The sequence below is a fragment of the Nelumbo nucifera genome, chromosome 3 (genome assembly GCF_055504915.1).
Source record: "Nelumbo nucifera cultivar China Antique chromosome 3, China Antique-T2T, whole genome shotgun sequence".
Classification (NCBI taxonomy): domain Eukaryota; kingdom Viridiplantae; phylum Streptophyta; class Magnoliopsida; order Proteales; family Nelumbonaceae; genus Nelumbo; species Nelumbo nucifera.
The window spans coordinates 31,660,382-31,674,483 of record NC_142651.1 but is presented as its reverse complement, the minus strand read 5'-3'; the positions used below and the strand labels follow the sequence as shown (position 1 = coordinate 31,674,483).

Here is a 14,102-nt window from a genome sequence, read left to right as displayed (position 1 = left end):
ATTACAGCTAAAAATTTGTTTGGTAAGAAGATAAATTTGTCGGTGCAAAACTAACCAAATTTTGCAATTTATACGAACCATTTTACACTCTACATATTTGCATTCACACTTATTAGCATCGTTTCCAAACACAACCTTAAGTTTTTAGTCAGATACAAGTCTTAAAACGTTCAAAGTATCCATACGGTTTGCTCAGCATTTTCCATACACATTTGGTTATGTTTAATTTTCTTTTTGATGAGTAAAGATAAATATCCATTAACTATCAACTAAACAAAATGCGTACGGTTCTTAAGGTCTAACTATACTGGTGGTCAATTCCAAAAATAGTGGTCACGATTAAAAAATTTAGGGTCCATTTGGTTAGCAGTTTTAATCAGAATTGGAATTGAAATCAATATCCTTTCAATGGAAATGGTCTATTCCCATAATCTGTTTGATTCAGACAGGAATGGGAATTGGAATCAACAGGAATTGGACTTCATTCCCAAGGGAGGGGTAGAGAATGGCCATTTCCTCAAATGGGGGAATGCCCATTCCAGCAGGAATGAGAATGAGATTCCAATTCCGTTCAATCAAATAGTTGGAATTAGAATAACTCATTCTAAATCCAATTCCAGACCCTTATTCCCATGAACCATGGTTTTTAAGACCGGACCGGATCGGACGGTTGGACCGAAAAAACTGGGAACTGGTCACCTGACTGGTTCCATTTCCCCCAAAACCGCTTTTTCCTCAAAACCGTTGATCTTGGTCAGAAAACCGCTGAACCGGCCTGTTAACCGTTTGAACCGTTCGAACGGTTTTGACCGTTTTCAATTTTTTTATTTTCTTTTTTATTTTTTGTCAAAATAGGCCGATTGTTCGAATCAAGCAATCGAACCATTCGAACATGCGCAACACTGATTTAGTCACCGGTTCGTTTTTAAAAACCATGCCATGAACCAAATGGGGCCTTAGTCTTCTGGGCTAACACATGCGCAACACTATTAAAACTCTTAGGTTTGCAGACCCAAAAGAGGTGCAATGTGATTAGTGATGGCAATAAATAAGGTATTTGTGAAAATTGTCCTTTTAATTTCTAAGTCCGTCTAGTACCCTTATTACAAATCGGTTTCAAATTCATTTGATTTTTCCTTCCAATTTCTCAAACCTGTTAAACCTTTTATGTCTCACCTGGCCATCATTTAATCACATTAGACAATAGATATCCACAACTCGTCTCACCCAATTATCATTTAATCGGGTGGGTTTATCATTAAAAAAAAAAACCACTGATCAGCATCTAATGAGTTTTAATACATAGGAAAAAAAAAGGCGGCTTCAAATTCTAATATGCCATTCGATGCTTGTTCATCTTTAGTTTATTATTTTTTCATTTCTAATATGCCATTCGAGGCAGCTTGTTTATTGACTCATGCCTAGGCCGTTTGAAGGGTTGAGCATGATATAATGAATAGGACAATAGATTACTAAATTATCTTTATCAAGTATTGATGTTGCTCGATCCGAGGTGGTGTATAAATCGAGGTCATAGTTAGATAGTTTTTGCCAACAAGGTGGAGTCGAGATGGAAAAGCGAAGCCGTGCTCCAAAGTCTGTAATCAAGAAAGAAGTCAGAGGCCCGAGGAGTTATCCCTGGGTAGACGCTTTGACGCTTAAGTCATTAGAAAGTGGTGGTTGGTGGGGCCGAGCAGTTAGAGAATAGTACTGGTCCGAGCAGAATAACAGTATGGGTGTTAGAAGTTAGAATCCCTTACCTTGAGCGGGAGATACCTTTTTATAACCAAAGGTCCATGTCATGGTCGGATTAGGCTTCTAGGGCTGCTCGGATGAGGTTAACCGCCGAGGTCTTCGGGATAGAGTCCTAATCCCCAGCAGAGTTGTCCCCATCCTCTCTTGCTCTTTGGTCGTACTTATCCGCATGACGTAGAGTCGACGTGGCTGGGAAGATAAGGTGGGGGCTATGGAAGTAGCGTAGCATGGTCATGGCCGCGGAGCCAGTGTATGCCGCGTAGATGGCATAGCGGTGCCGATGTGGATGAGATGACTGAGCGATGATTGGGTGATCACGTGGCGTCCAGAGCCATCTCAACCATGACCCGAACACCAGTCCCCCAGTTTTGAAGTCAAAGGAATAAAGTGCTCAGCCGAAGTGTAGCGTGGGAGAGATGTTTATTCTTTGGCTGAGGAACCGAAGTTGAAGTCTGGTTGAGTGTCTAGTCCACTTAGTGTTCTCCAGTGCTTGTCGAAATTCAGCATCTGTGCATTGTGGGAGGCAACTGAAGAGTTCTCTGATCATCGGCTGAGGAACTTTGAATTATACTTTCGGAATCCGAACACCACTCCCCTAGTTCTGAAGTCGAGGAGAGGAGTGCTCCGCCGAGGTATGGCGTGGTCGATTGCTCTAGTCGAATGCCGAGGAACTTATAGTTGGTTTTCGGAATTCGAGCTTATTTGATGCTCGGCTGCACTGCGTAACGGAAGGGCTCCCCGATCGTTGGTAAAAAAGGATGTTGCTACTTCCGGTTGAGCGCATGGGTTGGCTTGGATGGACCGGTTTTCCAGGCTGAACCGGCTAACTTCGATAGCGCATCGGCTCGGATGTTTTTGGCTCAGGGAATTTGCTGAATGTTGAACTGCTCGAGCCGTTGGACGAGCTCTTGCACCTTCTGTAGGTAGCTTGCCATCGTGGGTGTCCGCGTCTCGAATTGGTTGTGGATCTGATTGACTACTAGCTGAGAGTCGCTAAATGCTTCGATTCGCGGGGCTCCAAGGTCTAGGGCAAGCCGAAGTCCAGCGATGAGGGCTTCGTACTCAGCTTCGTTATTGGAGGCTTTGAACTCGAATCTGAAGGCATGCTCTAGTACTGTGTTGTCTGGGCTGAGGAGGATGAGGCCGGCCCCGGGTAGGCACTTCGACGCTTAAGTCAGTAGAAAATGGTGGATGGTTGGGCCGAACAGTTAGAGAATAGTGCTGGTCTAAGTAGAATAACAGTATGGGTGCTAGAAGTTAGAATCCCTTACCTTAAGCGGGAGATACCTTTTTATAACCAAAGGTCTGTGTGCTGGTCGGATTAGACTTCTAGGGCTGCCGGGATGAGGTTAACCGTCAAGGTCTTCCGAATAGAGTCCTAATATCTAGCGGAGTTGTCCCCATCCTCTCATGTTCTTTGGTTGTACTTATTCGCATGACGTGGAGTCGACGTGGTTGGGAAGATAAGGTGGGGGCTACGGAAGTAGTGTAGTGCGGTCATGGCCGCGGAGCCGATGTATGTCACGAAGATGGCAGAGCGGTGCCGACGTGGCTGAGATGACTAGGTGGCCACGTGGCATCCAAAGCTAACTCAACCATGACCCGAACGAGTATATTGTTCAAAGTATCGATGTATCAATAAAGGTGTATAAGTACTTTAAACCATATTCGTTTTATTTTTTCTTAACTTATTTCAAGTTTTAACTTTTTAAAAAAGGGGATTTTACCATTCAGTCCACCCCTAGGTGGAGCTACTAGTAAACTAGGGGTGGACTGAATCTTGTCCGTGGATTGATGCCAAATTCACGGGCAGGGTACGGTTTATAGGGGGGGCTACTAATAGACTAGGAGGGGCTGCAAATTAGATTTCTAAGAACGATTATAGTCCAAAAATCCCTTTAAAAAATGGATTCATGAAAACATCTATAAATAGATGTACTAGAGACCAAAAGATACGATACAATATACCTGGTACTTTGAACCTTGTAATCAAAGTTGATTGTATGTTATAAACTTACATCTAGTTCTTCATATTTAATTTGTAGGAACCATCATATACAACTGATTTTCATTTTCATGCAAATAAGCTAAGATCGATTTTTTTTTCCTTTGTTTTTGTGAGATGTCATCATCATATGTTAAACTTTGCATGTTTAATATGCTAGTGATCAACCTCATGCAATATCAAGCATCATACTAGTTTCTTTGTTAAGGTTTACTATGATTATTTCAACATGCTTGTGCATCATTTAGAATAAGATTTATTCTTAGGATAATTTTTTTATTATTCTTTTCTTGCATTATAATATGCCATGTATACATGCATTTAGGTATGTTGATCAGGTTAAAATTGGGATTTCAAGGATGAAATCCTCTCCCTTATTTGATTAGCATTAAAAGATTGAGAGGATCATACTAGAAGGAAATGCTCAACCCTATGCATAAAACTCTAATTAGATAAGTAGGCTAAACAAAACCATCTTATCATGAATTACTTTATGATAATTACTTTACTAAATGACTATACGAACTGATTAGTGGGTTTTCTCTTATTGTGTGATGTGTTTCTGGTTATAGTTCTAGCCTATAGGAGTCTTTTAAGAGCTTCTATATGTAAGTAACCAGCAATTAAACAATGCAACTCATGGGGTTGATAGAAATTTAGTTAGGAGTTTTGTTTTGAAAGCCTTTAGGAGTTTGAATCCATAACAATTGGCATTTCAAGAAATAGCATTGTAGAAGTGGTTGCCAATGTTTTTAAAACCGGACCATATAGGAAACTGTTCTGGGTCTGGTTTCTGGGTCGAACGGTCCAATTGTTTGATTTGAATGGATGGCTTATTCTGATAAAAAAATTAAAAAACGGCCAAAAACCATTCTTGAGTTGAATGGTTTGACCACCTGGATCAGCGATTTGCTGACCAAATCAATGGTTTTTGGCTAAATAGCAGTTTTAGGGTAAAATGAAACCAGTCAGGTGACTAGTTCCCAGTTTTTCCGATCCAACCATCCTGTCCGATCCAATTTTGAAAACATTGATCGTTACTCCCACTTTTAAATATAAGTATGTCCACTCTTCACTAAAAAAAGAAAAAAAAATCGACTCCACTTTGAATTAAAAGTCTCAAGCTTAACCATGTATTTATCCACTCTTTTAGAAGTTTATTTAGTAGTTAACTCAACTTCCATGAGAATAATGAATGCTCCATGCTTAAATGGTTTTTTTTTTTTTTTTTAATGAACTGGGAAGATAAAAGAACTTGCGCTGCTCTACAATTCAACAAAGACGGTTGATTCCGAGATCACATCTCCACAACGCCCGACAGAAAATAGATTGCAGCCGTGGAGGCCGATTGATGCATGCTTTCAAGCCAACGTACTTGCAGAAAAATCACAATACATAGTATAATTAATAATTTTTCTTTATATAATTGAACTACAATAACATGATTTTTCGAAGAAAGTTATATTATACTTGGATGGATCTAGAAGATCATGACTTTTATTTTGCTTGGCACTCTCAAACACCATCTGCATCTTAATCACAGACCCAAATGCAAACTAAGATTATATTTTATTGTTATTTGTTATATTTTTAAATTTAATTTAACTAAAATATAAATAAATCACGTGCGAGAGAGAAATGAGAGGAGAGGGAGGTTAGTGTAAGCATTAAGGTGAGAGGATTCTTGGCCTGTCTCTTTCCTCTTGTTTAGAGGATTTAAGTTTTGGTTGAGTTTCTTTGGAGAAGCCACTAAGGTCCCATTTGGGAGGTAAGACCTGTTGATGGGTTAGGCTTGGGCTTGGCTTTTGTGAAATATTAATGGGCCCAGTCTAAAACTCGAACCCAAAGCCTCGCCCGTGAACATCTATTGGGAGGGCCGAGCTAAAGATTCACCTAAGCTAATTCAGCTACTTAAAAAAAAACAAAACATTTTAGATAAGCTATTCAAAGAGGTTAAAGCGGATAACCCTTAAAATGACTGACTTAATAGCCAATTTAGAGCCTGTTTAGCGTGTCTTTTGGAGAAGATCTTCTTGTAGCTCTGACAGTCAAAAGAAGCATTGAGCTTTTGATATAAGATCTGGGCAGCCTGAAGACAGTTTGGCAGATGCGCGTCTTTCCGTGCATTTGCCCTGTGTTTTTCCGCGTGAGATTAAAACGTGAAAGATTTGAAGCTTCTTGAAATCAGCCCGAAATGGGCTTCTTGCATCTTTTCGGTGCACCATCTTTTGGTGGCTAGATCTTCCGCAAGCCAAACGGGAATAGACCGAAAATCCGTCTTTCCAGCTTGTAAACAGCCGAAAGACCGTGCGGAAAGATGCACCAAACGGGCCCACTTTTTTTCAGATTTTTCAACAAATTTAACCTTTAGATTGTCCATGTGGAGCTTCCTTAGAAAGCCAAAAGCCATTGCACTTCAATTCCCCCAAACACACTAAATGCCCACTGGGAGGGTTGAAGCTTTGATTGAGCTGCTTTGGAGAGGCCACTAAGGGCCCATTTGGAAGGGATTTTGCTTTGATTTAGCTGTTTTCACAAAACTACTTTGAAGAAGTTACTAAAACAAGCTTCACTAGAAAACCAATATTTTGGTTGAATATTGCAAAGACATATAGCTTTCTAGGTTTTTTTTTGCCAAACATAGCTTCTTTGGCTGTCCATGTAGGGCCCCCATTGCAAAGATAGAAGCCACTACGGTGGTCTGGAGTTCCTTTGTCGTTTATCTAAAAACCAGACACCAACTCAGTGTCACACAGGCATTTCCCTCAGTGTAGTTTTAAATATTGTTTGGTTAAACCATTTATCAAATAAACATTTTCTTCTCAAGTTCTGTGTGAGCTATTTATGATGTTTCCCCCAACTCCTAAACATTTTTTTTTTCATTATTTAGCTTATGTGGTAACTATTGGACTCTAATGGTGTTTACTTGTCAAAAAATGTTAAATTTTTTTTACCAAATTTCAAGAAAGATTTTATACAAAACGTTTGCTTGGATTTGCTGCTCATGAGTTATTCCCATATAGGTATGGGACATATATCGGAAATACCTCCCTTATTATTCATGGAGAGATGTTTCCAATACAGGATGGTGGTGTAGAGATGTAAGAGCAAATTGTGGGTAGCAAATATGGAGTCATTAAATAAATGACAATGGAACTAAACAGCCCCCACGCGAAAACACTCTCAACGGGTAGTAAGAAAGATTTTGGATATGCTCCTCACACATCGTGCTTCACATTATCCTCATAGCATGTTTCAGCTGTACACTAGAATATCTCTATAATTGTAAATCTATTATATATATTAAAGGAATGTAGTCAGGAAACAGTTCCTCCCATTTAGACATGTGGCACTCCAATTTTTTAGAAAAGAGAATATCAAAAGTGATTAATTTCACTTCCAAATAGAATAAATACTTTAGAAGTGGTTTATTCTAAGTTTCTAATACATTCAATCCACTCTCATTTAGACATTTGGCACTCCAATTTTTTAGAAAAGATCTTAAAAGTGGTTAATTTCACTCTCAAATAGAATAACTACCTTAGAAGTGGTTTATTCAAATACATTCAATCCACTTTGAAATGGATTTTTATAAAAAAAAATACATAAAAAAACTCAAAATAAATTTACCAAATAAATGGTAAAGACCAATTAATATGGGTTACTATTTACAAATAAGACATTATTTAATCTCTTAAGTCATATTAAAAACAACATAAATTAATAATATTTTCAAACAAAATAAGTGATAATAATTTTTTTATAATTAAATAGTAAATTTCGAACTAAATGATGTGAGGAGCATATCCAATATCAATAAGAAAAGCTTTTGTAGAAAGCCATGTCTTTGCAGATCCAATCTCAATAAGTAAAAGCTTTTGTAGAAAGCCATGTCGAAATAAATATAGCTACCAGGCTGTCCGAGTGGGACCCACTTCTCAATGCAAAAGCCGCTGACCCGCTGTGTAAAATCCCTCCCAAACGGGCACGGCCACGGATATAAGGCTTGGAACCGCCCCCCTGCGAAATGTATGTTCTTCGAGTTTGTGGGTACGCGAATCAATGTCGGATCCATACGAAAAAGTGAAGGGTGGCAGATTAGCCTTCAAAGGAGGAAGCCTTGCTACTACGAAAGCCATCGACAAGAAGAAGAAGAAGAAGAAATCGAAGCAGAACTCTTCAGACGCTGCTCCAGATGCCGTCGGTGAGGGAACCATCGGAGCGGAAGGGGGAGAAACCACCGGAGAAGTTTACACAATTGATGCCGCGAAGCGATTGAAGTATGACGATCTATTTCCTGTCGAGGCCAAGAAGTTCGGGTACGACCCTAATTCGAAGACGAAGTCTGTTGAAGAGGCTCTCAATGATCGAGTTAAAAAGAAAGCTGATCGATACTGTAAATGATGTGAGGAACTATGTATGTATTTGACGTTCTTTTCTCCTTTTTCTCCTACTGTGTGGAGCTAGGGTTTCTAAATATTTTTTTTTGAAAAAGGGTTTGATTGATTATATACATTTATTTTGTGTTTTTCCAATAACAACAGAAATAGTTCGGTTTTCTTTTTTGCTAATTTTTATCTGCTTTTGTGTTGGTACTAAGACAATTAATTTTATTTTGATCACGCGTGATTGATTATATACCTATTCCACTAGTACACCGTCATGAATTTTTTATTTTGGTGCTTCATACCACATGACATATTCCTCAATTTTTCGTTTTAATTATTCTATCTGTTCTAGTAGGGAAAAAGAGTTGCTAATGGATCTCTTTCTTCTGTTATTGAAAAAACTGTTATTGTCCTTCAAAGCTTCTCTCTATCATCTGTCCTAGATGTTCTTAATCTTACTACTAACTTGCGTTCCATTAGTAGTATTACCAAAACTTTGAACTATAGTGTCATGCAGGACTTTAAGTTTGAGGATGGTGATTGCAACTAGTCGTGAATCTGGTGGCCTTCTCCTTAAATCTACATGGACATCCTCATCATTTCAGTAGTCCAACGGGTTTAGTAGTACTATTAGTAGGATTAAAGACCATTTAGTTTGCTGACATTGACGTTCATGTGTTTCTTTCTTATTTAAAGAGGTTGTTTTCTCATTTGTTTGAGTCTGGTCTTTTACAATATCAGTGAGAAGTTTGTGAACTTTCAGAACATTGTCAAATTTTATATCCTTTAAGTAACTATAAAAGTTTAGTTACTTTTGTTATTGTTCATTTTGATTTGTTCGGACCATCGTTATTACATTTGTTGATATTAATAGTTCTCGATGTATTAGGGTGTTTGCTATTTTCAGGAATTTTGTAAGATGTTGTATACCCAGTTTGAGAGACTCCTTAAAGTTCTTCAATGTGACAGTGAGGGATGAATACATATTTGTATGACTTCAAGCTTATTTTGTTGAACATGGAATAAAACACCAAACTACTTGTGTTGGTACGCCTTAACAAAATAGTGTTGTTGAAAGGAAAAATTTTGTCTTATAGGTGGCTTGTGCTCTTATGTATGGTATGACCGTATGAGTGTTCCTAAAACTTTTTTGGTTTGAGGCTGTTCTTATCATTTCTTTTCTCATTAGTCAACTTCCTTGAATTGTTCTTGATTTTAAGTTTGTTGTTTAACTTCTCTATTCTATCTTTTGTTATGTTCCTTCAAACTTGTTTGGGTGCTTTGTTTATGTTTGTTCATTTTCTTGGTCTAAATTTGATCATACTCTTAAGTGCATTTCCCTGGGATATCCTACTACTTAGAGGGGAAGTAAACGTATTGTTCTCTTTCTTGTAAGAAATTTATTTTCATGGACATCTCAGTTAAGTTAATCCTTTTCTTTACTTATCAGGTGATCTCTTTTCAAGGGGGAAGCATTTGACTATGGAAGAGAGGTTGGCTACCTATTAGCTTTAATGAAGATAGTGAGATATTCAACAAAGTTTTAGATATACACCAGGAAGAAAAAGAGGCCCATAAGTGGAACAACTACCCTTAAGATCCTCCTTTGTTTTGATGTACTATTTCTGCTAGTCCTCTTACTAATTTATCTTCTAATATTTTAGAACATTCAATTATATTTGTTACTTTGATATTGGCTTATCCATTGCTCTTAAGAAGGAAAGCATATTTGCAGTCGACATCCTTCTATCACTCTTTTTCCCATCTTACCATACTTTTCTTGGTTTTGTTAGTCTATTAATTTTTTTTGATGAATTTTTGTTAGTCTATTAATTTGCCTTGGAGTGTTTTAGATGTACTTGTTAAACCCAAGTAGAGAGATGTTAAGATTCAAGTGTGGGTCTGGGGACCAAAGTACAATGTGGGGAGGTGTTAGGTATCCCACACACACTTGGTCAAACCAGCCTTTACTTCACCAATATCTCAAAGAATGAATTAACTACTTTTTGGCACACTAATAATTACCAAATAAAGGAGGCAATGAAAGAACTAGTTAAATAAATAAATTAAACTAATACAACTAAGTGGAGAATTCAGCAAAGAATTTGACTACACTAGCATGAAGATTTCAGATTATGGAACAAATGCTAAGTGAGATGTAACTAATGGATAATTGATTAATCTAAACGAATGAAATTGAATATCACTTTAACTATAAATAAATAAATAAGAAGACATAATGATGAAAGCACTAAATTCTAACTCAAATAAGTGATAAAAAATGAAAGGTGAAATATCTATACTAAAATCGATGAGTGGGGGAAGCCTAAATGAAGATGAATAAGCAGCTATATACTAAATGATGATGCAGAAAACTTTGTAGAAAACTAAGTGGATGAACGGAAGTTGGTGATAAAGATGAAGTTGCTAATAGATGATTTAAAACATTCAACCACTGAGATGCAATTATGAATGAATGATTTAAAGTCCAAGCTAGTATGACCCAGTAATGTATGGAGTTAATTATTGAACATGGCAATTCCTATATGAAATAAATGAAACTCATTGTCTTAGATGTTTATGCAGAAAGTTAGGCGTACGTCTATCACTATATTGATGATAGGAAAGCATATTAATGCAAAATTTAAATCAATTCTTACATGCAAATAGATTATGTTTAGAGAGCCAGCCTAAGATACCTTGAATTGGCCTACTGCAAGAATGTGAATGAGCTAGCTATGAAACAACTTAAGGGAAACTGTGATACAAATTATATTTGATGAACATAAAACAAATAGCCAAATACTTCTAAATACTAAATTCAGTGGAAGGTACACAAAATACTAATATAAATTAAACCTATAAGGAATGCATGAATTGCCTATGAAATAGAGTTCTAATTGATTTGGTACATTTTTAAATTAAGATTACAAAACATACCTTACATCAATAATTTTTAAGAAGTTAGACAAGGATTAGCTATCATATTAACAATTTAAGACTAAATTGGTTTTTTTTAATAATATACAAAAGTAAAAATAAAAGATGTATAATAATTGTTAATAATTAAAATATAATTGTGTCTACCACTTTTCGATCTTCTACATTCTCATGGGTCTAATTTATTTTTAAGATTAATTATATGTTTCTATTATTACTTATTAACAATTTAAATAAAATAATAACATACATAATTGTTTTATGCCTGTAGTAATTTGTAAAAGCTATATAGTGTCTTTTTTTATCGATAAAGCTATAGTGTCTTTGGATTCTTGGTTGATGCTTTATCAAAAAAGTATTGGAAATGCCAAGGACCTCGAAAAGAACATTTTGAGGCATTATTGGGATACACTTTGGATATGCGTGGATGCACAGATATGCTCTGAAAACATAAATAAATCTGTCCTGAGTGACTAGAGAATACATTTTTACGTGAAAAGCACATTCTTGAACGGTATTTATGCAAAAATGTATTACAATCATATACAACAATATATGACTTTTATCGGGTAACTTCACAAATGATGCATCAACTAGTGTCTTGGCTCCAATCCACCAAAAATATTTAATGTTATTCTTATTTTAAATTAAATCATTAATAATAATTAAAGAAAAAATATATAGTCTCAGCTTAAAAAACATTTTAGATCATTTATCCATGAAAAATTATGTTAGAAGATTAATTAATCCAAGACACAAATCACATGCAAGTGTGAACCTAGTAATTTTTCTTATTAAAATAATTGTTGTGTATTTATTTTTTATTTCAAAAAATACAAAAAATAAAATAAAGAAGAGTAGGTGGTGTTTGGAGAAGCTTTCCGGAAGTACTTTTGTGCTTTGGATAGTAAAAAAAATTTGCTTTAGAGTTTGGTAACGTGTTTCATAAAGCAAAAACATTGAAAGCAAAAGAAGAGAAAAGAAAAGAAAAAGTGCCACATGGCATTAATTTGTGTAACATATCATAACCATGGTGATTTGTAACAACTATTTCGTAAACCATGTAGCATAGCATGCCACCCGACAGGTTAAAGGGGTAGGTTCTTCATAGACATTGGATTTGCCGCGAAACAAGATGAGTAGGGCTATAGGGCTAGGGCACAAATTATAGGCCAATGCGTGGAATTTTTTATATCACTTGTGGCACAGCTAGAGGTGTCAATTGGACTAGATTTAGTCAAACCTGATCCAGTTCAATGTGAGTTCACTTACAAGTGGACTGGACCCAATCTGGTCCAAATCCAATGCAATCCATTAAATTGTAAATGGATTGGATTAATATAAAAATTATATAAAAAACAGAGCATATAAAAAATTATAAAAAATATATTAAAATGAAAAAAAAATCTGAAAATTATAAAAATATACCTTTTTGGCATTAAAAAAGCACTTTTGTAAAAACATTTTCATAAGAGTGTTTTTGTAAAAGTACTTTAATAAAAGTATTTTCGTAGAAGTGCTTTTGTAAAAATGCTTTTATAAAAGTTTTTGTAAAAGTACTTTCATAAAAGTGCTTTTGTGAATGTGCTTTTGTAAAAATACTTTCGTAAAAGTGTTTTTATAAAAGTACTTCTGAAAAAGTTCTTTTGTAAGTGTTTTCATGTAAAAGTACTTTTGTAAAAGTGTTTTAGTAAAAATATTTTTGTAAAAATGCTTTCATAAAATTACTTTTATAAAAGTGTTTTCGTAAATGTAATTTATAAAAGTGATTTTATGCCGGTTTTAGTTTTCATTGGTTTCAAATTGGACAAGGGTTTGGCTTCATGATCGGATTATTGAAAATTTGGTTTAGATTCAATTCAGACCAATAAGAATATGAACCAATTAATTTTAGATTGGACCAATCAAATAATTATAATGGACCATCCAAATACGATTTAATAAGTTTTTGAATCAAATTAGATCCAATTTGAAAACGGTCGATTGACACCCTAAGTACGGCAATACATTAATTCCCATATTTATGGGACAAAAACCTACAAACAAGAGCTAAAGATATTTAAGGCCAAGGAGATTGAAAGCCAAGTATCTAGGTTCGAAGGCAAAAAATCTACCATAAGGTCATGCTTTAATTACTTTTTATATTTATGTTCTTAATTTTAATTAATATGGGTTAATTATTTAATGTACCCCTGAGGTTACTTATGTACCCTTAATTTTTGGAAATATGGCAAATACTATTACTACCCCTTTGTTAGTTGCTTGTCACGTTCCATTTGTTTTAAACAACAAACCCAATAAATATCGAGTTTTGGATGGCGTATCGATTATCTATTACCCTTTCAAACGTGATTCATGTATGTCCACATTTCTGTGTTTTAACTGTTCAAGTGAAACAACTCTGCCCCATGGTTTTGAATCTGAGCAAATAAGGGTCTGTTTGGTTTGTAGAAAATTGAAATTGGAATCGAAATTGAAATGGTCCATTTCTATAATCTGTTTAGTTAATACAGGAATGGGAATGAGAATTGGAATCAGTAGGAATAAAAGTTCATTCCCAAGGGAGGGGCAGAGAATGGTTATTCCCTCAAATGGAGGAATGCCATTATATCAGGAATGGGAATGGGATTCCAATTCCACCCAACCAAACAGTTGGAATCAGAATAATCCATTCCGATTCCAGACCCCTATTCCTGCAAACTAAACGGGGACTAAAATTTGAAGAAAAATTAGTTCAAGAATTCGGAGTTCAATCCCATCATCGAAAGTGTAATGTACCATCCGATCAAATTGACCTAAAGAATCAATTATCTAAGGGATTAAACTTGTGCAAACTTGCTCATCATGTAGCTATAGTTGTAGACCAAACTGTTATGGTTCTCTTAGAAAATCTTCGAACTGTTCTATCATAATACTGGCCCAATCTCAGCTCTACATATACATTGGTCTCACATGTATCGTGGTTGGCCCCATATCTTCCAGCTACCTTAGAGGAATCGAACTTCAAAAACATG

At 35.8% G+C, this 14,102-nt stretch overlaps 1 protein-coding gene across 4 annotated transcripts; it reads left to right on the top strand.

Moving 5' to 3' along the window:
- The first annotated feature begins 7,752 nt into the window (after positions 1-7,752).
- LOC104591233 (uncharacterized) lies at positions 7,753-9,887 on the top strand. 4 transcript variants are annotated; one of them, XM_088900151.1, is made up of 2 exons: positions 7,753-8,165; positions 8,666-9,560. In XM_088900151.1, the coding sequence occupies exon 1, from the start codon at positions 7,823-7,825 to the stop codon at positions 8,162-8,164; it is 342 nt and encodes a 113-aa protein (XP_088756277.1). In that variant the 5' UTR covers positions 7,753-7,822; the 3' UTR covers position 8,165; positions 8,666-9,560. The 4 variants fall into 4 exon arrangements, with proteins under 4 accessions (XP_088756277.1, XP_010248343.1, XP_088756276.1 ...); XM_010250041.3 differs by lacking the exon at positions 8,666-9,560 and adding an exon at positions 9,599-9,887 and having other exon boundaries at positions 7,754-8,165; XM_088900150.1 differs by having other exon boundaries at positions 7,754-8,177; positions 8,666-9,557.
- The last annotated feature ends 4,215 nt before the right edge of the window (positions 9,888-14,102 follow it).